Source organism: Diorhabda carinulata, chromosome 9 (assembly GCF_026250575.1).
Source record: "Diorhabda carinulata isolate Delta chromosome 9, icDioCari1.1, whole genome shotgun sequence".
Lineage (NCBI taxonomy): Eukaryota > Metazoa > Arthropoda > Insecta > Coleoptera > Chrysomelidae > Diorhabda > Diorhabda carinulata.
This window is the reverse complement of record NC_079468.1, coordinates 10554996-10581755: the sequence shown is the minus strand read 5'-3', so window position 1 is coordinate 10581755 and position 26760 is coordinate 10554996. Positions and strand designations below refer to the sequence as shown.

General features: G+C 31.7%; 2 protein-coding genes across 10 annotated transcripts in view; one reads left to right on the top strand and one right to left on the bottom strand.

Moving 5' to 3' along the window:
* Positions 1-26760, top strand: part of LOC130898237 (A disintegrin and metalloproteinase with thrombospondin motifs like) — a 141533-nt gene that overhangs the window by 16425 nt on the left and 98348 nt on the right. For 7 of the 9 annotated variants that reach the window (XM_057807361.1, XM_057807360.1, XM_057807364.1 and 4 more), the window contains exon 2: positions 14548-14616. The exons of 1 other annotated variant lie outside the window; for it this stretch is intronic. In XM_057807361.1, coding sequence (XP_057663344.1) covers positions 14554-14616 — 63 coding nt within the window. In that variant the 5' untranslated portion in view covers positions 14548-14553. Of the gene's footprint in view, positions 1-14547; positions 14617-23313; positions 23350-26760 lie in introns of those variants that run through there. One more of the 9 variants, XM_057807359.1, reaches the window with a different exon arrangement.
* Positions 12518-13219, bottom strand: LOC130898104 (uncharacterized). The gene has a single exon (XM_057807148.1). It carries the CDS (start codon positions 13217-13219, stop codon positions 12518-12520), a length of 702 nt encoding a protein of 233 aa, XP_057663131.1.

Here is a 26760-nt window from a genome sequence, read left to right as displayed (position 1 = left end):
TGTTTTAGTCGCCCTCCTACGCGTAGCAAACCATCGGGTTCTAGAAAGGGACTAAGACTTAATAGATTACTATGGGAGCTCAAAGGCTTGTTATTTTTCAATGTTTCAATTTCGGTAGAATACGATTGAGATTGACAAATTCGAATGAGACATTTTAGAGAATCACTTAACTCCTGTACTGTAAGAGAACCGCCTCTTCTGCGATTTCTCTGAAGACAATTATCCTTAAATCGTAAAATGTATGCCATTGTTCGTTGCATTCTTGAGAAATTTGAGAAACGTTCAAAGGGAAAACTCAGGGTAGGGGGCGCAACATTGGTCAGAAGACTGGATTTAAGTTCAGGTAAATCATGAACCACCTCCAGCTTGTCATTGGGCCAAAAACTTGGGTCCTTAGCTAGCCAAGTAGGGCCGCGCCACCACAAATCAGAGTTTAAAATTTGACTAGGATATATTCCCCTTGAAGCAATATCTGCTGGATTATCGTGGGTGGGGATGTGCCTCCAATCGGCGTGTTTAGTGAGAGACTGAATTTCTGCCACTCTATGGGCCGTGAATGTTTTTAGCAGATTCGGGCTTGTGCGTACCCAAGCTAGAGTTATAGTTGAGTCCGACCAAAGTGTGAAAGATTTGAATTGAATTTTCAAAGCAGTTTTAGCTTTATCTGTTAGGCGGGCTAGAAGCAATGCTGCGCATAATTCCAACCGCGGGATTGGTATTGTTTTTATAGGTGCCACCTTTGCCTTGGCGCATAACAGGGATACATGAACCTTTTGATCGGAATCAATACTTCTCAAATAAACACAGGCTCCGTAAGCCTTTTCCGAAGCGTCAGCGAAACCATGCAGTTGTAATTCAACAGCATTCTTGCAAATAGCTTGTCTGTTTAACTCAAGATCGTTCAAAATAAGAAGCTCCTTCTCCAACCTTACCCAATTTTCAGATATAGCTTTTGGAATAGCGTCATCCCAAGCTAATTTATTTTCCCATAATTTTTGCATTATCATTTTTGCGATAATAGTACATGGGCTTAGTAAACCAAGGATGTCGAATATTTTTGATATAGTAGATAAAATTGTGCGTTTTGTGACCTTTGTACCTATAGGATTGGTATGAATTTTATATTGAAGCTTATCGTTATTGCAAACCCATATCAAGCCTAATGTTTTTGTTTTGCCATCATGCGCAAATTCTAGTATATCGGATTTTAAATCATTTGAACTTATATTTTTGAGCGCGTTGGTGTCGTTAGAGCACCATTTTCGGAGTGCGAAACATCCCGATTTAAGAGTGTCACTTATCGCTTTACATATGTATTGCGCATGCTCAAGTGTAGGTGCACCTGTTAACAGGTCATCTACATAAAAGTCGTGCTTAATGATTTCGGCTATTTCCGGGTTCATTTCTTGAATATCCTCAGCGAGTTTAGCTAAACAGCGTATTGCAAGATAACTGGCAGAGGCTTGCCCGTATGTAACGGTATTTAGCTGGTAGACTTCCAGGTTATCACTCGGATTTTCGCGCCATACAATTTTTTGCAAATGCCTTTGCTCGGGCGTTATTGAAATTTGCCGGTACATTTTAACTATGTCTGCCGAAACTACATAGTTATATTTCCTAAACCTTAAGACTATTGATAGTAAATCGTCTTGTAAAACGGGTCCAATGACTTGAATATTGTTGAAGGATAGACCGTTGCTAGAGGGCGCTGATGCATCGAAAACTACCCGTAGTTTTGTGGTCAAACTCTCTTCTCTCAAAACTCCGTGATGCGGCATGAAATATTCGAAGCTTGAATCATTGCCGTTACAAATTGTCATATGGCCTAGCTCTTTATACTCGTTCATAAATTGTATATATCTGCTGTGCAGCATTGGATCTCTCCTGAATTTTCGTTCTAATGCATAGAAACGTTTTTCGGCTTGAGCTTTCGACTCACCTAAACTAGAAGGTTGTTGCTTCAAAGGTATAGTGACTGTAAAACGTCCGTTCGCGTCTCTGGTAGTAGTTTTGATGAAATTGTCCTCGCAAAATTGTTCATCTGGAGAAAGTTGTCGCGTGCTAGATATTTCCTCGATTTCCCAAAATTTGGCTATTGAATTTAATAATTCCTGGTTTATACTTAAATTACAAGAAGCCTTTTCAACGTTGTTAGTACTTATTTGCCCAGATACAACCCAACCTAGCACTGTATCAATTAATAGCGGCATATTTTTTCCTAACGAAATTTTGTTATTGCTTAAGATTGTCCAAAATAGGTCCGCGCCAATGAGCATGTCTACTGGTCCGGGAATATTGAATTGTGGATCAGCTAGCTTTAGATCACCTGGAATCGCCCAAGATTGCGTGTTGATTCGACAACACGGCATCACACTTGTAATCTCTTTTAGAATATAACAATTGCCATGCGCTTTAAAATTGGTATGTATAGATTTAAATGAAACCTTACACCTTTTACTGACCTTTGAAATATTGTTTGAAATTCCGAAAATTGAAAGATCTGTTTTATGTGTCGCAATATTCAAACGCTTTTGCAAATCCTCCGTTATGAAGGAAGTTTGAGAACCACAATCTAATAACGCTCTTGCTTTGTGAAAATTATTGAAATTGTCTGAAATGAGTAAACAGGCGGTAGATAATAGCACCTGCCCCGCCGCTGGTACCACTACGCCACTGCTTAGTGCTGCGGAACTTGAGCTCGCGTTGTCCGCTATCTCGAGTTTTTCATGCAAAATTGTATTGTGCCAAGCTTTACACACTTTGCAAGGCCCTAATTTACACTGTTTGACAGAGTGACCCGAACGCAAACAGTTATGGCAAAGATTTGATTTTTTGACAAAATCTTTTTTTTGTGTTATTGTTAATCCGAGAAACTCTGCACAACGATATATTGAATGCTCTTTCTTGCAATAGGAGCATGTATATGTACTTGAGGTCAATGACCTTACTCTACTTTGTTTATTGAATTTATTTTCCACATTACTAAATTTTGAATCTGATTTATTTAAACTGAGACTGTTCTTTGATTCTAACATATTAAGAAAATTGGAACGTTTTTGTAAAAATTGTAGGAATTTATCTAACTTTGGCAATTCTTCCTGATCTCTATTTTCCCTTTCCCATTCAAGGTTTGAGCTAGTATCTAATTTATTAGTAATCCAAAAAATTAGTAGAGGATCCCAATTAGTTATATTTTGCCCCAATTGTTCAATAGATCCCAAATGTTTGTGAATATCGTCAGCTAAATTTTGTAGTTTTTCAGCTGTCGGTTTTTGTATATTTTCTAATGAAAAAATAGCTCTAATATGTTCATATATTAATTTTTTAGTATTGTCAAATCTTTTTGAAATTGTGGCCCATGCCACTTCATAATTGTCGGCCGTATATTTGATTTTGGAAATGGACGCCGCTGCTGTTCCTCCTAGTGCACTTCGCAAGTAATAAAATTTTTGAATATTATCTAATTTTTTACTATCATGAATAAGGCATTTATATGTGTCCCTGAATTCTAACCAATCTTCAAAGTTTCCACTGAATTTAGGAAGTGATATATCCGGAAGCTTTATACCCTCGTTTTTACAACAAGCTTTGTCTGAAATCACGCTAAGATTTGTATCATTATCGTGATTATTGTAGCTTTGTAAAATGTTTTTAGCAACAGCGATTGCATCATAATATGAATTTTCAAATCTCTCTCGTTCGATTAATTGCTCATCTAAATTTATATCATCCTGTAACTCTATTTCTAATTGATATGATTTGAATTCGTCAAGATAATTTTCGGCATCACGTAACCTATCTTTTAATTTTGTAACTTCTGTTTGGCTTAAATTAGATATAGTTGCAAATTCATTTACCGCTTTTGTGAAAATAGTTAACTGAGCTTTAATTACACCTCTTTTCTTTATTAGTTTGCCAAGTTCTGCCATTTTATATTGTCAAATTGTTCAAGCACAAACAGAGAAGCTTTGAAATCGCAAATGGAAAGAAAAATTCGGAAATAAATAATTTGGAACAAACTCACTCTGATTTCGGTCGAACTGCCTGATTCTTGCAATTGAACTAGTCGGCCAGTTGAGTTGATGTCTGGTCGCCGTGATATTGTATCGACTACTTGTTTGGTCGATCACTTTGCACTCGTTGATAGTTGCTTGCAGCACGTGGTAAATTGTTTTTGGGTTATAGTTGTTAATAATATATTGTTTATTGCGAATTTTCACTGGTTTTGTTTATAATCCGCTCGTAAGGACCATGTTTTGTATTATAGTTATTATTAACACGTTCACATTAACATTTATTTGTAAGAAAATTTTTTACATAGCTTTAACAACAGAACTTATTATATATCTCATTTCTTCCATTCGCTCAGTAGTCGGTTGGTCGGACAGCGTTGCCAGTTTTCATGAGTTTTGAATTAATTCTGGCGTGAACAAGCACCGAGGTTTTTTTTTCTTCTTGTACAAATTTTGATACATGAATTACTGAATCTAAAAACTTCTCAACATCTTTTTTAGATTTAGGAATGAGTGTCTCTAAAATACTTCTAATTTTATCTTGATCGACTAGTTATTATGTGAGCTACAAACTTTACTTCACTTAAATTAAATTTACGTTTATCTTTATTGACTTGATATTGGCTTCTTGAATTTTTTTAAATACATTTCCTAAGTTAAAATCATGGGACTCTTGTTTTTTTCCCAAAACAAGCAAATCATCCATATAGTATGAAATTCTAGGTATGCTTTCTAATATTTTGAAATTTTTTTAGTACTGAACATATACCAAATGGTAGTCTTTTGAAAACATATCTTCACAAAGGACTGGAAAAAGTACACAATTTACTGCTTTCATCATCCACTGATAAAAACCCATATGCATCGAGTGTGCAAACACTGTGGCATCTGCTAGTTGAGCTAACAGGTCTTCATTGTTGGCATATCAAAAATTCTCTCTTGATTACTTTATTTGATTCTTCTGGGTCAAGACAAATTCGAATTTGACCAAACGGTTTTTTAACTATCAAAGGATGGCACCAATCAGTTAGTTCATCGATTTTGTATTTATTCCTATCTGTTCCAACTTGTTAAGTTCATTTTTAAGAGGATTTTTAATACAATACCCTTTTCTAGCATGATAATTCACATAATTTCGTTAAATAGCTTATTTGTTTACACAGAACTCCAGAGCATATTTCTCAGGTTTATTTTTTATATTGCAAAGTAAATCACACATTCCTAAAAGCTTAATTTTGAAACCATTATAATTGACCAATTTTATATTTGATTTTTTCAATTTTTTGATTAGGAATATTTCTAAAAAAATTATTAGGTAGTGCTCCAGTATCTAATTTAAGGGAAATAAATACCTGTTGATAATTTATTGGCAACATTTCAAACCAGTCTTGTCCATTCGGCTCACTCAAATTTACTTTACCGATAACAGACATTCTTTGATGTTCTTATTATTATCACCATTATCATTTGATTTATACTCTTCCACCATTTGAATTTGCTTGAATTAACCCATTTTCTAGAAATGATTTTCATGTTTCCATTTGAAAAACTCGATTCCATATGCTGGACACTGATTTATTTTGTACACTTGGTCTGACCTATTCATAGTTAAACTAGCGCAAGTAACACACAGCTTACTCTTTCATTATTTATTATGTAACTGCTTTGAAAGAATTTTTTGAGTTTTTAATAGTAAATTGGAGAACGTATCAGCTTATTGTATATTTCGGTGATCGATGTATTTTTTATAAACGTTAATTCTACCTGATTTCCAAGCTTTCATAAAACAGCTTTATTCGTGTTTTTAAGGAGTTTTAAGAAAAACATTAATATCATTTAATAGGTCCACAAGTACCGCTGCTCTTATCGTTTATACACAGAAGCTGCTTTCTGTTTAAGATCTATAAGAACTATATGCATCTATTCTTATAACCTTGGAAAGATTCGATGGGAATAGATGAATTAACGTAGTTATTAAAGTTTGTTAATATATTATTTCAGCTTTAATAAATTTGCATCATAGAATATACGGCAATAAAATCAGCTGAATTTGATGTCATTCTAATATTGGCATAGTGTTTAAAGAGCGACCGTATCTCGAGTTAGTGATAGGCTCATTTGAATCTTCTCGTGAATCTGAGAAAATTACTAAAAATGATATAATTATGAGCTTGCATTAAATCGTTTATTTTGTCTAAAGGTAGAGAACAAAACTCATATGTAGCTATATTCTTTCATTGTAAAGTAATTATGAATGATGGTACAAGTAATAATTATGGTTGATTTTCATATTATTTCTACTTGTACAGAACTAGTCCGTTTTCAGAAAATTTGTCATTGATGCTGATGAAAGTAAATAGTATAGTATGTTCAAATGTGTTTTCCTTATGTTTAGCAGAACAGATATGAAAATACCTAATTATTTCTAGAGTATAATTTAATAGATTACACAATAATGTTGATTTAAAAGTTAGAATAACGGTAGAAATTAGCAAAATGATCCCCGAAGTCATAAAAACTGTTAAAGAGAATTCCAAAATCCCCTTAGTTATTATCAAGAAGTGAATGGTGGTTATTTTGAACATTTAATTCAATTGTAAAGAACATTCTAAATATTATGCGAATTATATGTGAAAACTTCGAATTTGGATTTTTAAAAACAAAAATTACAATTACAATATATGTTTATAAGTAAAGTTAGAACAGAGAATGAATTATAAAAGAAATGCAGTTTTTATTATCTTCCACGTTTCCGCGAAGTCATCACATTTATTATATGTTATCAGCTGTTACTTCATATGTAATTCCTCCCCTCTAAGATGAGAACAATACGGAGTGGTGTTCGATTTTGGACTCTTCTGGGTAATCTTCTATTGAATTTTCTTTCTTTTTCTGGTTTTTGCAGAATTTTTGCAGGGTTTTCTTGATTTTCTTCTTAAAAATCCATCCCAGTATAAATAAAATTATGGCTAGTAAAGATAAGCTACCAGAAATTTTGGGATAGTGGTTGGATATTGGGATTTTTAGTGGTATAAGTTGATTCGTCATCCTGCTTATTTCTTGAATGTTTTATAAATTGATTTTTTCCATTTTGGGTGTTTCGTATTCTGCAATCGTATCGTATTCTTCCGTAATTGGTTTGGGAAGAAGTAGTGGTTTTCCTCGTTGTATTTTGACGTCGTTGAAGAATTTTTTCGCGTTGATTTCTATTTGACATGACTTTGGTATTATTATTAGTGTAGTTTTTTTACTTCTAGATATTTGTCTGTGTTGCATTTGGAAAAAACTTTTTCCGTTTTTGCTGGAATGATAATTATCTCGTCTTGTGTGATTTGTTCGGTAAGTGATTCTTCTAATTTTGAATTTATTTTTTGGCAACCTTTAGTCGATCGGTTTTCGAGGAGCTGCAGGGTGCAATTGTCGTCAGGAGAGTGGTCTTCGATGCAGAAATATACATTTTCTAGTAGTGAACAGATTTCTTCTATAAATTGATTATTCGAGTTGTTTCGTGCCAGATAGGAGTATTTTAGGGAGAATATTTGGTTGTTTTGAATGATGGGGAAGGGGTGATATAATTTAAGGACTTCGGCTTTGATAATTGGTATATGTATAGCAAAAATTAATTTATTATTAGCAACCGAAACTTGAGTGCCTAAAAATTGGTAGTATGTTAGAATGTTTTTAAATTTTGTAATTTGGTTGTCAGGGTAAATTTTCCTTAAATATTCTAGCGTTTTTTGTAACTCTTGACTAGGGATAATAGAAGGATGAAGTGTGTTTAGTTTTGCGAAAGCTATGGAGTCTTCCAAATTATCTAAGAATGTGATAATATTTTGACAATCTAGATTTATTTGTGAAATGATTGCTTGAAAGGTTAAATACTCGTGTGATTCAGTGATTGATTTTTGCACGCTGATTTGAAATTTTTCGAGAGAATCTGCAAATTTTTCTTGATTTTTTGATAAGGTGTGAATTGTTACATTGTAATTTCTTATAAGATTCTTGGAAAGTGAACTTTGTAATTTTATTTCCGTAATCATGTTTTGTTGGTTTGTTTCTAGAATTTTTATTGCGTTATCATATTTATTACCGTCATCGGTATCAAGTGTACCAAACAACCATTTTTGTAGTTGACCGACCCCGTCAAAGAAACTTCTTTTATTACGTATGTGAGGTTGTAAATTATCAAGTTTCGTACGTGTAATTTTGATGAGAAATTCTGTTCTCAACAGCATGTCTTGAGATAAGGCATGATATGAGATTTCATTAGTTGCATTTCTCACTTCTAAATTATTTTTTATAATGAAAAAATGTTTTTCAATGTTGAACAATTGCTTAATAATAGGTTCTAAATTTAAATAATGTATAAAGGTATGTTTACTATATATGAGACGGGAGTCTCCTAATTGTATCGGTAATAAAGGATTATCGATAGTAGTTAGGTCTATGTTTGGAAGTTTTTTGTTTCTTGTTTTTGTACGAATATAGGCTACTTTTTCGTTTTTATAGTCAGGGGCTTCGGTGCGCTTTTCGTTCCTATCATTAATAATCTTTTCTTTTATGGTTTTATTGGTCTCTGTTATATTTTCGTAAAGTCTTGTGGTTGCTTGTTTATGAGCTGTACATAGTCTGATATTATTATGTGATCATTAAGGTCAAAAGGGTTTGTTTCATTTATGTGTCCCTTTATTACCTCGAATGGTGTATATTTGGTGACACTATGAATTGAGTTGTTATACCCAAGTATGGCCCGTTTTATCAATTGATCTGATGTGAGACTTCGATTTTGTTCTCTTAAACATCGTACATGTTCAATAAGTGTGGAATGAAACCTCTCCACGGGGCTATTTGAATTGCTGTTTCTAGCGGTTGTGAAGTGAAGTTCAATTTTGTAAAGTTCGCAAAAGTTTTCAAGATCTTTATTTTGAAATTCCGTACCCGAATCTGCTGTTATTTTTATGGGCAATCCATGGTGTGTTATAAAATTAAATAGGCATTCTACTATAGAAATTCCGTTTACAGCTGATAAAGGGTAGGCTTGGCCGTATCGAGAAAATGTATCTATTACGGTTAAGTAAGTGTTTCCTGAAATTTGAAAACAGTCAATATGGATATGTTGAAAAGGACGTGATGTGGTTGGTGTTAGGTTTAATTTTACTACTGGTGGGTTTCGATCGTATTTGTTTTTTTGACAAATTTCGCAATTATTCACGTATTCTACAATGTCATCGGACATTTTTGGCCAATAAAATCGTTTACCAAGTGCTATTTTCATTTCGTTACTACCGCGGTGGCAAGTTTTAGTTTCATGATAAAATTTGAGTTACTCTACTTGTGCTTCTTTAGTTTGTAAATCCTCTAAAACGGTGTTACTTTGTATAATTTTAAAAGCAGAATTTTTGAAGTACGATTGCATCGTAGTCGTGAATATTCTAGGTAAATCGCGGTGTTTGAAATAAATAGCGTATCTTTTGTTTGGGGCGATGTGTTCTTTTACGAAATTTATTATATGAAAGGAAGAAATGTTTGAAGGTAGTGTAACATATAATCTAGTATTGTCGAAAATTTTGGTAGTTTTACATTTGATCGATTCTATTTCTCCGGTTGTTATGAATATTTGGTTCTTGTATGTGTTTAATACTCTCTCGGTAATTGGAATAGAAAAGATAGGATTCTCTCTTGACGTATGTTGAGTTTCAATGTCAGATTCTGAGTTTGAATCTTGAGGTCTATCTGATTCTTTTTGTATGTCTCGAACTATATTTGTTTCTTGATTTACGGTGTCAGTGGGTCTTATATTATTCAGTATTTCCTCGAGGTCAGGGCTAGAGAGTGGAGGAATTTCGTCAGGATTTTGTAGGAAGTTTTCTATTATTTCGTTCGCATCTCCTACGTTATTTATTATTGATTCATTATCCATAGCATTCAATTCTATGCATGGATTTCTACTTAGGGCATCTGCGGCTGAGTTCGACGATCCTTTTTTATATTTGATGACGTAGTCGTACTCTTCTAAGTTCAATCTCCATCTGACTAGCATAGAATTTGAGTCTTTCATGGAGAAGAGCCATTGCAGTGGCTTGTGGTCTGAATATATTGTGAATTTTCGGCCGAAAAGGTATGGGCGAAAGTATTTGCAGCTCCATACTATTGCTAGGAGTTCTTTCTGAATCGTTGAATAGTTTATTTCGGCTGGATTGAGAGTCCTTGATGCATAGCATATAGGGTGGTTATTTTATGAAAGGACTGCGCCTATTGCGTAGTTGGAACTATCTGTAGTTACTTCAAATTCTTTATCGAAATCCGGATAAATTAAAACTGGTTCAGACGTTAAGATATTTTTACATGTTTCAAAACAATCTATAAATTCTTTTGTATGTATTACTTTTTCGTTTTTCTTCAGGCATTTAGTCATGGGTTTTGTGATTTTAGCAAAATTTTTTATAAATTTACAGTAGTATCCTAATAATCCTAGAAAAGATTTTATTTCTTTTGTGTTTTTGGTAAGGGAAAGTTCTTAATAGCTGAGATTTTTTTTTGGGTTGGGTTTTATCCCGTCTATTGTTACTATATGACCTAGAAATTCTACCTCTTTTCGTAGGAATTCTGATTTGTCTAATTGAATTTTAAGTTTCGCTTCGCGTAGTTTCGAAAAAACAAGTTTTAAATTTTGAAGGTGTTCTTGAAGTCCGGTACTGAATATTATTATGTCGTCCATATAGACCATACACACTTTATTTTGGAGATCCTTTAAAATTTCATCCATAACACGTTGAAAAGTGGATGGCGAGTTTCTTAACCCAAACGGCATTCTAAGAAACTCATAATGGCCGTTATCGACAGTAAAAGCTGTTTTTGGTATGGAATTTTTGTATTTTTGTCCATTTGGATTTGATGAAAACCAGCCCAAAGGTCAATAGTTGAAAAATAGTTTGATCTTCCCAGTTTGTCGAGAATCGAATTAATATTTGGTATCGGATATCGATCTGGGATCGTTTTTTCGTTGAGTTTCCGATAATCGATGACTAGACGATATTTTTGTTTCCCCGATTGGTCTTCTTTTTTATTGACTATCCAAATAGGGGATGACCATGGTGAAGTTGAGGGCCGTATTATGCCTTTACCCAGCATTTCATCTATCTGGTTATTTATTTCTTGTTTATGAATATAGGGATATCTGTACGATTTACAATGTATAGGAATTTCGTCGGTCGTTTTAATTTCGTGTTTTGTTCTTGCCGTGAAGGATAATTTATCACCCGGTTTAAAGAAGATGTCTGAAAATTTTCGAATAAGCTTTAAAATTTCAGCTTTTTCTTCCGCGTTCATGTGGTTTGTCCTAATTAATTGTGATATATCGATATTTTTTTTGATTTATTATTGTCTTCGTTATTTAAATTTAGAAACGAATTAACATTAAAGGTATCATAACTAGTTTTTTCAAATGACTCTACTTCTAAAGGTTCTTTAAGATTAACTGAAATTGTTTGATCTGTTTTGTTTTGGATTTCTACAAGAGCAAATCCGTTTCTGGCATCAGTCAAAATTTGCGGTATATATAATGGTCCTATTTTACCTCCATTTATCAATATTTCTCCATTAAAAATAGAAACAGGTAACTTCTTTAAAATTTTTTGTTGTGGTTCTACTGAGAATAATATGTTTGAGTTTTCTTTCCGTTTATATCTGAGAGGTATCTCAGTATTTGGTCCTATTAATTTGTTATTTATAAGATCAATATTAAAGTTCATATTTCTTAAATCATTTATTCCTATAATACCATCGAAATATTCGTGGAAATCAAATAATAGAAAGGAGATGAAATAGTTTGGATTCTGAAATTCAGGAAATGCTCTAAGTGTTGATTGATATACAATATCTCGACTACCCAAAGCTGTCTTAATTTGTGCATTGATTCGATCAACGGAATTTGGATAAGTTTTTTCTATAATATCAGGTTTAATAATTGAACGTGAACTACCGGTATCTATAAGTAATTTTAATTTGGGATTATTAATTTCTATGTAAGGTAATGCGTTTTCTGTTGAGATGTTAATTTCTACTAAGGTATTCCTTGTTGTTGGCTCGTTTGGATAAAATTTTCATTTTCTGTCTTGTCATAGTTATAGTACATTTGATTTTGGTCATTATCGTCCGTATTTTGGTTCTGATAGTAATGTTGTTCGTCTGATTGGTCGTAATCGTTTGTGAATAGCTCTTCGGAAGTAAAATTTGAATTCTGTCCAGAATTTCGAAATTGTTGATTTCAATTATAATTGTTATTATTTGGCCATCTTTGTCTTTGTGATAATGTGGAAGAATTTCTTGAAGTCGTTGACATAGGTGTTGGTTTAGGAAGTTGGTGCATGGGTTTTTAGTTTGGTCTGAAAACGTTTTGTGGAGGTCCGAATACTTATTTGTTCGTCGGGTATTGTCTGGGGGGCATTTGTCTAGGTTGGATGTTAATAGGTTGACTGGGGAATTGATTAACTGGTTTATTATTGTCAACGGAATGATAGGGTTGTTGTTGTTTGGTTTTCAGGATAGTATCTTGGTTGTGAATAAGGTTGTCGATAATTACTATTAAATCTGGACGTCGTTGCTCGGTTATTGTCATTTAGATTGCCATATAATTTTTCAAAGTTTTCAAATTCGTTCAGATAGGCCATTGCATCTTCCAGTGAGGCTGGATTTTTAAGATGCAAGTTATTTCTTAAGGTACCACTACAACCTGCTATAAAAGTACTAAGTGCAGTTTTATCATAATGGTTTATTTGGCACACTTTTTCCGCGTTAGTTATGTTAGGATTATTACTAATTTTCTGTGCTATACTACTTCTTAATAATTGAATTCGACTTCCAAAGTTCATCAATGGATCGTTCCTAAATGGTTTCATTCTAGTGAGTTCTTGTACTAAACAGTCAATATTTCTACGATCAGCGAAACACTGAATCAGGGCTTCTTTCAATCTCGGCCAATCTGTTAACTCAGCACGATTACCTACTAATATTTCTGCTTTATCTATAAGTTTTTCTTGAACTGATTGGAATATGTGTTTAGATAATTGTGCATCATTAAATTGCCGATAATCATTAATGAGGTCTTCACACCTAATTAGAAATTTATTTAACGTGTTACTGTTACCGTCACACGGTTTAATATTATCAATTCTAGACTTTAAAAGATCCCAGTTCATCTCAGGCATATTTAAAGTTGAATTTATTGATTTGAAAGAATTAGTGAATTGTTTATTAATATTCCGTTGAGTGTTAATATTATTTTTGTTGTCTAATCCTATATTTGAAATTCCGTTAATTATTTCATCAATATCGCTCATGAAAATAAATTAAAATTAATTATTATAATAAGCAATTTATTCGCAATGAACAAAATTTAACAATCTTTACCAAAATCCTTATACAGAGGGGTTTGGAAAGGTAAAAAGGAAAAGGCACTTACAGATTGTTCGCCGATTCGAGCGCTCTGCTTTCCTGCTCCTTTTCTTGATTCCCTGCTCCTGTTGCCACAACTTCGAAAGTTTTTTAAGTTCGTAATACGCACTTAAGGTGTAGAAACTCCAAGGTCCCGAATTTCACTTCCGGCACAATGCGAAACTGTTCACTTCCGAAACCCGTGCGTATCCTACTGACTGCGCCAATTATATGTTAAAACTTCGAATTTGGATTTTTAAAAACAAAAATTACAATTACAATATATGTTTATAAGTAAAGTTAGAACAGAGAATGAATTATTAAAAGAAATGCAGTTTTTATTATCTTCCACGTTTCCGCGAAGTCATCACATTTATTATATGTTATCAGCTGTTACTCCATATGTAACTTGCGGTATTATTATCTTCATTCTACGTAAAGTTTTGTGATAGAGATAATATCAAAATTTTACATCTTAAAAATTAATTTTCTCTTCATACCGTAAATTATTGTCAATTTTAGAATAAAAATCGACTTGTTTCATGTTTTTTTCACATACTAAATAAGAAAGCTAAAATTGAATTTATTCTATACATATAAACCGCATTGTATAATTGTTCTTTTGTGAATATTTGACCACCCCAATATAAACAGTCGAGTAAAACGGTTCTATTCAGATGAATAAGAGCTATTCAAATAATATATAAACGTGTTTATAGCAATTTTGAGCACCAATCAGCTTCCGAAAACTTATGGAAACAGTTATTTTTCGTTAAAAAACTAGTCTTTTGTGATTATTTGACTAGCTCAAGATGAACGATCGAGTAAAATGATCCTATTCAAATGAATAAGAGCTATTCAAATAATGTATAAAAGTGTTTCTAACTATTTTGAGCACCATTCAGCTTCCGAAAACTATTATGTAAACGGTTATGTTTCGTTAAAGAAATTATTTGTGCTACTTGGGAATGCATTGTTAAGGTGATTATGATAATACTAGATTATCACGATATGGAATAATAGGAAGTGGATATTGAATTGAATATTGGATATATTTAATTTATTCTTATTCATGTGATATATAATTTTTTTTACATTACAGGAGAAAATGACACAACATATGATCATCCTACTACTGTCCTGTCTTCTCTGTACATGCTCATCGTTTCAGGTAAAAACATTTTTTTTAAATACTGTACTATGGATGAAAACAGCGTCTTATACGTTCTTGTACCTCATCAGTCCCCTATCATTTTTGGAAGTTCGGAATATGGAGATGAAACATTACTAATATCAAAAATACATTTTTTAAATAAAGTATTAATAACTTCATTACGATTAATGATGGGTATAGGAAAAACATATACACTAATATACGGGATTATATTCGAATAATCTTATATTATGTTCTTTATTATTTTATTGAAAATTATTATTTTGTCTGTATCTAAAATTAATACTATTTATTCTGACAACTTTTAAATAGTTTATGTTCCATTAGTTTATGTAATATTCCAAATGTTCCCAATTCATGAATAGTAAATTGCCCTTATGTTTTATTTTACATCATCCTTGTTAATATTTCTTTATATATTTAGATCACCAGTAATTTTTATGCTTGTTTCACTTATCTTTTTCCCGTTTTATTATTTTCCTTCAACCATCTTTTTCCCTTTGATATACCTTGATTATTCCACTATTCCTTACTATATTGATTTTTCTCATTTCAATATTCATTTAAATCAATCAACCAATTGTTTCTACTATTATAGTTGATTAACATCTTTTGATTTTTCTGCTCTTATTTCCATGATTTTCCGTTTTCTTGTCAGTGTATTCTATTTTTCTACATATTTCCTTTATAACATCTACTGTATATTGTCTCAATCATCAAAATTTATTGTCTACTGAAGGTTGTGATAATATTCTGAGTTGTCTGTTCTTTCTACCTCGTTGTTCTCTTTAAATTCCAGATAGTGGATTATCTACCCCTTTATCTATTGTTGGTCTATTGATGATCCTCAGTTCTGTATTAATATTATTTCATAATAATGAAGCTAATTCTTCATAATAATGTTACAGAAGAATTACATTTCAATATTGGTAATTGTAATTATAGTTAAATTTTATATGTACATAATTACAATAAATACCTTTCATTGATGACAACGAGGAACAATTTACGATAGTGAAATACAATAATTTATAAAAAAACTACCACTTTTTTGACAGAAGCAATTTTAATTTCAAACGATTATTACTTTGGAACTTATTAAATATAAAATTCTGCAGTCTTGACGGTTGTATAATATGTTTCCAAAATTAGTTATTTTACAGTAATAGTGCACCCCGCACACTTTTAATTCCCTTGTACGGTAGATTAAATTATTTAAAAAACTTTTATTCAACATTGTGTTCTGTAAACCAAACAAAAATTGAAATTTAGCGAGCTATCTTACTTTGTGAACACATTGTTTGATAAATGAATACGAGTATCTCCTAAGTACTTAAAGAGTAATGAAAATTAAACATCCTAAATTTGTGGGACGGATATTCTGTTTTATCACCTTTAGCATAAAAATATACTCGATTATAGAAATAATTTGAAAGGTTATAGGTCAATAAATACAATCTTATTAATAGTTTAGTCACTTAACAATATGGTTTGACTAGCTTTAAATAGCAATGAATAATAATGATTATTTGCCCATGAATATTCACAACCAGTGTCAATATAAAAATACCAAGTGATGCTTCAAAACTGTCTTTTGTACCTTGTCTTTTATTTTAATCCCTACACAAATTAAAATTCGAACATGACTTTGAATACCTATTTATTATATATAATAAATACATATAATAATAACATATTTATATATATTTCGTAATAAAAAAAATATATATATATATATATATATATATATATATATATATGTATATATATATATATATATATATGTATATATATATATATATATATATATATATATATATATATGTTAGTCCTCTTCTGTTTTAAAATTTTTTTTATAGTTTTCAAAAGAAAGATACATTTTGACGTTTCGACTTTTCTCTAAGTCTATCAAAAATATTGACACTGAAAATTTGCTTATTTATATTGATCTATAGATCACCTTCATCATGAATATCAAAATAAGGATAAAATCAACTGAGAACTTTGTTCCAATAAGAAAGATTATTTTTTTCTTTGGTTTCCACATCTCAAATATATAGCGGTAATCAATTAAATTTATTAGAATTAACAAAATAGAGCTATAAATTTTACTTAAATTATTTAGATCCTTTTATCATTTACAACTTTTGCGTTCTTATGAATGTGAACCATTTCTAAAAATGCTCTTTTTCGTGTATTAGATTTCGTTTCAAGAATTTTTGAATCTTTATGAATGAATTTATATTTTTTTTTTTTTGATATTTCATGGTTTGTTAATGCAGTCCAATTTTTTGTCGTATTGATCACCTCTTAGTCTATTTTCTAAATACTGAGATATTTGACATATGTACACAGCGTTACAATTAGTAGAAGGCACTTGATATATAATATTACTTCTTTTGTTTTTTGGTGTTTTGGATTTTAATTTAGTCAAATATTTGGATAATGTACTATGTCCTTTATGACTTATACTAATATCAGATTTATTGAAATAATTCGATAATTGTTGGCAAAGTCCTTGTGCATATGTGGTAAGGAGAAATGTTTTATGTTTTGATGTTTCGTTTCAATTTTGTTTTTAAATTGATTGTAGTATCTGTTTATCTTTTTCTTGAATATATTATTTATCATTTTTTCCGGATAATTATTTTCTTTCAATGCAGTTTTGTTTTTTGAATAGCTAAGCATCTAAATTCAGGATCTGATGGTTGGATAGATCTATCAGCCAAACTTATTATGGAAATGAATTTTTTACTTATGTTCTCAATTTGATTTTTTGGTACAGCAGTAATGCAATCATCTACATATCGAAAAAATAATGGAATATTTATATCAAACTTGCTTAGCACCGTTCCCTCAAGATCTTCCATTACCATTAAAATAACTCCATATTTGTTGGGAAAGTCCTTTCACATATGGTAAGGAAAAATGTTTTATGTTTTGATGTTTCATTTCATTTTGTTTTGAAATTGATTGTAGTATTCTTATCATAAAAAACTCAATTCACAATCGAGATTGGACAAAATAATAGAATCAATTTTCTTGATGTCACATTATATAAAATTAACAATAACATAAGAACAAAATAGTACACGAAACCAACTTGGTCCTCAAGATATTTAAACTTCAATTCGTGTCATCCTATGTCACAAAAAAGATCAGTGATAATAAGTTTGGCTGATATATCTATTCAGCTATCAGATCCAGATATATGCATAGCTATTCAAAAAGCAAAAAACTGCATAAAAAGGAAATAATTATCCGGAAAAAATGTTAACATATTCAAAAAAAGAATAAACAAAATTAAGAAATTTATATATATATATATATATATATATATATATATATATATATATATATACCGGAAGTTGACAAAGGCGAATGAAAAACCATCAAAGAAAGCATCTTTAAAACTGTACAATTTGAGTAAATATCTGAAATCCTCAACTACTCACACACTCACATTTGATGTTCTGAAGTTATAAACACCAAAAATTATATACAATATTTTTTATGTGCACTCTCCTTTCTATTCATTCATTAGGAAATTTTTTTATTCAGATAATATCTTAGAGCAAATGTGCTGTACCGCCATCTAATTTTAGCAATATCTTTTCTTATAAATTTGGAAGAATATGCTCCAAATCGCCGTTTTTAAGAATCATAGGGATAGAGGCGATCCACAGAATGAAACAAGTGCCTATTTTCAGTGCCGTAATAGTATTCACTAGACCACTATGATTAAAGTAGATCCGTCTGTGAATAACACAAATTTGGAAAAATCTTCTACCTCTGCGATTCAATCAAATGCTCCTGAAGAAAACCCCATTCTGTCGAAAATGTTGTCGCCGTAGAAATATTGATACATCCGAATATAAAGCGGATGGTACTTGTACTGTAATTTCCTCAATAACGGCAAAACTGAGTTACATGAAACATTATTCAATCAGCCTTATGTGTATTAATATCGGTGACTCATCATATATCAGTAGATTATGGTAAGAGATGACATTTTTGACTGATGATTCAGTTAATGCCTCTTTTTTAAGAGACTGTTGTGATAGGACTAGCTAAGTGTTATTCGTGAGGATTGGAACCGATGGCGGTTTCAAGGGAACATCTTTTATTATTTATAAAAGGCTGTAATAGATTTTTTCCTCAGAGAACCGACAATAATTGATATAACTTTGGCAGATCGATTGAAATGAAATTTTTAATATTCTCCTAAGCCTCAGTTTTTAGTATATTGTGTAGGTTATTTCAAGTGTATATGATAATTGGGTGAACAAAATGACTGCATTTATTTTCACTTATATTATATAAATTTCTATCCGGGAACGCTCAAATTGTGATATAATCATAATTTTAGTGTCATAATTAATTATACGAACTTTCTTCCAACAATTTTTTAAAAAATTTCAACTTTTTACTTCTTAGAACTTTTCATATAATTTTTGTGAAAAATTGTCTTGATTTTAGGTCTTATTTTAGTGAAAATCAATTCAAAATAACTAAAAAATTAAAATTTCAACCTTTTTCGTTCTTTATCAGAATATGACTTGACACAGACAATTTGCCTAATTATATTGATCAATAGATCACCTGCACCATAAAGATCAAAATGAAAATAAAATCAAAAGAAAAATCTGTTTTAAAAACAAAAATTAATTCTCCCTTAGTTTTTACATCTCAAAAGTTTGTACTAGATTGTTTTCATTTGTAAGAATTCTATATTTCGATTATTTGATTCCGTTTCAAGAATTTTTGAATCTTTATGTGTTTCTCAATATGTCGTGGTTCATAATTACAGTTTTATATTTTCATCGTATTGACCTTTTAATGTATTTTCTAAATACTGAGATGTGTTCCTATGTCACAATTACAGCGTCCCAATACTACAAGGTACTTGATATATAATATTACTTCTTCTGTTTTGGGGTGTTTAAGATTTTTTTGTTCTAACACAGACGTCAATCTTTTATTTATAATTTTAAACTGATTTTCTTTGAAAAGAGATCTAAACAGTCACTCAAAAAACAGTGCTCAACTAAATCGTTACTCAAAAATTTCACTGGCTCGTCTACTAGTACCAGAAAACATTTTTCTAAATATTTTCATAGAAATGTCAATATCATTCTTCCTTTGAACAAAAATTTCATTGAGATAACAGTTAATTATATCACGTGTGACGTAGATTAGTAGCAGCAGAAAACGATAGCAATTACTATATTTTCACTTCCATTCCTTTTGTATATTTTCATTGCCATAAAATTCAACTTTTATAAATGAAGGTGATTGAAGTACTTAATACTTAACAGATAACCTTTCACTGCGGAAGTAGATATTGATATTATGTTAAAATTATATTTGCTGAAATTATATGGGTAAGTATTCAGGTAAATTCAATCCAAAAGGATATAAGAAGGCAGTTGTGACCCAATTTTCATAAATAAGGATAACTAATATGAACTTGTTCTTTGGAATCAGTGAACTAAGAGAATTTGTGATGATGATCTTAAAAGCATTCACATTTCTGTCATATTCAAAGGCTTGTTACAATATAGCAATTACATTTGTGAAAACTATATTGCAAGTTGGCACTTAGAAAATAAGTTTGACTTTTTGTAACCGCGGCTCCGAAGGCAATCGTAGTTTTCGAGGGATCCCTATTTTTTTGTGTCATAAAAATGTTTTTAAAAAATTGGAATAATCGATTATATATTTGTTCAAACTTGATTATAGGAGGAACTCGATTGTATGATCTGCTGTGTATTGTCCCACTCAATAATAGTTAAACTTGTTTGTAGTTATATTGCGATATTATCTATTTCGACGGTTCACACTTCATACAAAGGTATATTTGATGTTCAATATTATATAATATATGAATAGGTAACATATGATAATATAACAATTTTTCTTGTTTGTATAAAGATGGTTGTCCAAATCCTTAACAAAGACTTTTCATTTCAATTTAGAATAATGCAGAGATGTCTAATTAAATAATATTATTTTTCTAGTAAGATAAAATATAGCACAGAGAATCTCCAGAGGATTTTGGGAAAGAGGAATCTGACATAGATATAATGGCTGACAAAATACAGATGATCCTAAGGTGCATTCCTGGAATCTTAAATCTTGTTTCTCCGGTGATAGTGTATAAACGTTTGAAAATAAGAAGGAACTCTAAGACCATTCCCACTATCCTACTGGCTGCGTAAAATATGAACTGTCACCTCAAAATTTTTTAATAACAACTATCAATAAATTGGAAAATACACACAAATAAATTTATACTAATTCCCATAATTTCAGTTCAATTAATTTATATGAAAAATTTTAGTGGCCTTAGCATCCGCTAATCCGCCGATCTGTCGTCGATTTAGCTGATTTAGCATGAGATTGTAGTTCTTTTATATGTAGGAAGGAGATTCAATGTACTGTAACTGATGAACTGGAGCACCATTGTGCGAAAACAAAAATTATTTGCCAAATACTATCGAGTTGAACATTCTGAAGTAATTGTGGCAAATTATTCCTAAAGAAATCCAAACAATACCACTCCAAACGTTTATACGCTATCTACTTGGACCACGAGTTTTTACAATTACGGATTGTTTGTGGAGCAATAATGAAATCTATACCTGTTCAGCGGTCCGTTCTGTGTTTAAAGTAACTTCATCGCCAAAAAGTATATTATATTCAACATAACAAGGGGGCGTTCATGAAATTATCATCGTCTGTCAATTTTCTGTGTAAACGAATTTAGTACGGATACACATTTTTGTAAAGGATGTTTACAGTATATCATACTCTTTCTTCGGTGGTAACAGTTTTTTCTTTTGTGTTTTTCATCTACCACTGATATAGAATATCAATCAAACAATACGAACAAAACTATTCATTGATTTTTCAACTGATCGTTTATTTGGATAGATAGAGAAAACAATTTCCCATATTTTCTTCTTTTACCCACATCATATCTGTCTCATATCTATAATATTGTGATGGAAATATTCTTGATATCAGCTTATTTTAGATTGGTACAATTAGCAGCTGTCTAATGACATAGTGTTTTAGATATTCACTGAAGTTTCACCAATTGAAATTATCAAAAAAAAAATTTTATAAAAATATAGACCAATTTGGAAAGAAACGAAACAAAAGTTTGGAGGACTCAAATGATTTCTGTTATAAATAATTCTAAAGCTAGATAAAATTCTTCAACTCATTATGCAAAATAAACATTCATTCATTTCAAATAATTTCCTCGTACATTTTTGTTGATAAAGCATCTTGATTTTAAATCTCTTTTATTGTACAGCCTTTATTCCATAGAAACTACAGAGAAATTTCACTCCACAGTTTAAGCAATATTTTGCTTGGTCAGGAAATACAATGTTTTTTATTTAAAAAATGATCAATGTCTGTAGTTGAGCTTTAGCTACTTGAAGTAGCACATTTGGGTCCGAATTACCATAGCTGGTTTTGGCCAGAGAGATTTGAGATAATTTTTCATATTTCCACTCTCCCTATATCTTCAGATAATTTTAGAAACGGTTGATCTATTAATAAAATATTAATGGTTCATTTCATTACAATATGCCTCTAACTTACTTTCCGTTACTAACTAACTAAAATAAGTCATTGTATAATATAAATGACATTAAGTAATCATAATCACAGTTCACTAATATTTGTTTACAGTTTTGTGACAGTAGGTAGTTATCTATTACATAATAGTAGTTTATTGTAACATTTTGTTATATACTTCGATATTGTCAAGTCGTAAACGGTTTGCTTTTTCAACGTTTCGTTTTCCGTGACAGCCCCGACAATAAGTAATAATTGATTTATTTATATTTGCTGATTTTCGTTTGCTCACGAAAATATTCCTACTTACTTTTACAAATCATTTGTACACTTTTAATACTAAGGTATTCCATACATTAAATGAACTATGTTTAGGTGGAAAATTATTAACGTATGCGTCTTAAAAAAGTACACATGGTTTTTTAAAGCAAGTATGGATATGGTAATGAAATTCAACATAACAAAACATCTAATATTGCAAAAATTTATCGAAGTTATTAACAAATCATTGAAATATCGTTCTGTAATATTTTGCTTACTCAAGGTTGCTTACATCAACGCACTTGGGACCGTGGAGCCGTTTATTGAAATTAATTACAACAGGCACCAATCAAAGGTCAAAGGAAAACGGAAATGGTTAAATAAATAAATATATATATATATATATATATATATATATATATATATATATATATATATATAATGGTAATATTGATTAATTTCCTTTTGACAAGTTCATGTTTGTAGAATTTCCTGATTTGCAGTTTCTTCTGGTTCAATAAGAAGAGACCTGAAATGGACGAAAAAGAATATATATCTAAATAAAGGATTTCTACTAACTACCTCCGAAATAATTTCGATGTATTCCACCGTTCTTCAAAGGAGAAAACAACTTCTTTTCTGGTCTTTTTGTCGATATTAACATCCCCAATGGCTCGTAATTGCATAGAGAGTGTGTAACTACTGACTAGTTTCGACTTTATTAAGTCTCATCAGAGTAGTTTAACACCGCTCGTTCGGGTTTGATATCCGAACTGAAGTCAATGTCAAAGAGCCCGGCATTGTATATGGAGTTAAGCATTTCCAGCTTACGCTAAGTGGCGCCATCCTCACTTTCAACTGCGAATCATTGGTCAGGTAGAAATCTAGAGTAGTCACCGATAATATAGATTTCCGAGTATAAACTATTAATTTTACTTAAATTATTATATTTATTATTATATTATATTATATTATATATATATATATATATATGTATATATATATATATATATATATATATATATATATATATATATATATATATATATATATTAGTATAAACTATAAATTTTACTTAAATTATTTAGACATAAATGATTTATCATTTATATCCTTTTCGTTTTTATAAATGTGAACCATTTCTGAAAATTCCCTTTTTCGTGTTTTAGATTCCGTTTCAAGAATTTTTGAATCTTTATAATTGAATTTATGTTTTTTTGATATTAGTCTATTTTCTAAATTCTGAGAGGTTTGCCCTTTGATATATAATACTACTTCTTTTGTTTTTTGCTGTTTTAGATTTTAATTTAGTGGAATATTTGGATAACGTATTATGTCCTTTATGACTTATTCTAATATCATATTTATTAAAATAATTGATAGTTGTTGGAAAAGTCCTCGTACATATGGTAAGGAAAAATATTTTATATTTTGATGTTTCGTTTCTCTTTCTCCTTTTCTTGAATATGTTCTTTGTAATTTTTTCCGGATAATTATTTTCTTTCAATGCAGTTTTTGCTTTTTGAATAGCTAAGCATTTAAATTCAGGATCTGATAGTTGGATAGATCTATCTATCTTCGACCAATTGCTTCAAGTATTCAAACTCCTCTCACCTCATTATCTAATTATTTGAAAAAGATTTTGAAAAAAATTTTGTATCAAAACAAATACTATATCAAAAACACATGGGATTCCAAAGAAAAAATTAAAAGTATCAAAATTCCCAATAAATATATATTTATTTCGTTAGATGTGGTTTCTTGTTATACAAATATTCCTATTACCTTTACGAAAAATATCTTAATTAAAAAATGGAACAAAATTAAAGATTTTACAGAAATACCTCAAAACGAATTTATAAAAGCTATAGAACTCACATAAAATATATAAACAAATTGATGGTTGTGTTATGGGGGCTTCCATTTCAAGTGATATAGCACAATTGGTAATGGAAGATCTTGAGGAAACTGTCCTATGCAAACTTGATATAAATATTCCATATAAGTAAAAAATTCATTTCTTATCATCAAAAACTTCAATTAACAATCGAGGTTGAGCAAAATAATATCTTCAACCTTCAACAAAACCGGTATCTAAGGTGTGACTAATAGATTAGGGGCTCTACGATATTGAGACTAGGCTACTCATTGGAATAACGATTAATGAAAATTTAAACACAAAAAAGAAATCAAAATAACAAGAAATAGATGCTCCTCTGACGGAGGAACCAAATCCCTTCGCTAGGCGGCATTCTTTAACTAGAAAACCTCCAGGGAAAAGTGCGGGGCTCCTAACCTCTACACGAAAAGACATCTCAACATCGATGGAAAATACAAACGAAAAGAAAAATTAGGCAACAATGCAACTGGCTGAACGCGACAGGACAACCAGTATGTTGAGCTCAGGAAGCGTATCCAATGGTACCTCTATTGTTGAAACACACATAAAACTGTTGACACACTTGAAAAGAAGAAAGGACTGGAATTTATCCGAGATTTAACGAAATTCAATGAGACACATAAGAACGTATTAGACGATACGGAGACGAAGCTCAGAAAGAATCGATAAAAGCCGCCACCCAAGCATCCGGAAACGGCTATTCTGGTCAAACGCGAGCCAGATAAGACGTACTCGAATATAATACGGGAAATACGAGCAACTGTAGGCCAAACGAAGAATAAAGTGAATGGGGACGACTCGCAGGAAGACCAAAAACGGATTCTGTATCTTAAAAATACGGATAAACACACGAGACGATTATTCAACGCGCGGTTCAACATCCCGTTGGCGATGCTGGCTATTTGGCAATTCGGCCCAACTTGAGCTCGAGTCAGGGGAAGCTAAGTGAGTACTGTGGATAGGACGTGTTGAGATCAGATGGATACGATAACTGTAGAAAATGCGGCTAAACAGAACATTACGCCACGGATTGTAAAAACGAGTCAACCGTCCCCCGTGCACCGAGGCTGAGCATGGCGACGCGGCTCATTTTGCGTGTTCTGGAAGGTGTGCGGTTTTCCGATCTTCATTGGAGGAGCGCAAGAGATAGGCGGGACGATTGTCCAGATAATTTAAGGAAAATTGATAATTCTATTACCACGGATAGCTGACGAACCCGACGCAGATATTCTGATACTATATGAACTGTACAAAAAATAACTGTCACGTCATTGTATGACTAAGTCCAAACTGCTCCGCAACTGAATTCGAAAGGAAGGTGCAGAACAGAATCAGATATATACCTGGAGACGTCGTAGTCGCGGGATATTTCAATGCAAGAGCAATAGAATGGAGAATGACACAAACTAACAGACGCGGTCGACTAATTCTGGAAATAGTCGCCAGACTAGATCTTGTGGTGGCAAACATGGGAAACACTCCAACGTACCAAAGACTGGGGTTTGAATGCTCAATACTTGATATTATGATGATCTCAGATAGAATATTACCGTAAATTAAGGGATAGCGAGTTTCCGATGACTATACTGCCAGTGACCACCAGTACATTTCCTACGAGGATCCAACAGATATCGCGATGGAACCTTAAAAATTAGACCTACAGAAATTCTCTGATAAACTAATGACTGCACCGGCTCCAATGGTAATATCCCGGCTGGGCTGACTGACCGGCGCGGCGGATGGCAGAAAAACTAGCAGATGAAACGGCTATACTAACACAGCGATTATGCGATAATACAGTGCTAAAAACCCGACAAACAAGTCAAAGACGACCTCAATACTGGTGAACAGACAAAATAGCTGAGCTGCGTAGAGCTTGACTGGTAAACCAACGACAAGCTACGAGGGCACGAGAAGCATCCGAAAGGGAAAATCTTCAAGCTACCTACAGAACAGGTCGTAAAACACTTATTAACGCTATACGAAAACGCGATGTTGAAAAGACCTTTGTGAATGGCTCGAAGGGTAGAAAACATCGCTGAAAATATATCCTCTCAACTGTTCGACAAAAATGGACATGTTGAGTGGTTTTCTCTGGCTTTGGATGAGTCAACGGATGTGTCAGATGATGCTCAGGTGTTGATTTATATTCGAGGAGTAGATAAAAGCTATGAAGTGCATGAAGAACTTCTTGATATATATAGTATTCATGACACAACTACTGGTACAGATATTTTAAAAGGAGTTGGAATGACCATTAATCAAAAGAATCTTCGATGGAAAAACTTGAAATGTATTACAACTGATGGAGGCAAAAACATAAGTGGGAAAGATTAAGGAGTGCTCGCTCTTGTGTCAAAGGCTGTAGAAAATGACGGTGGTTCAAA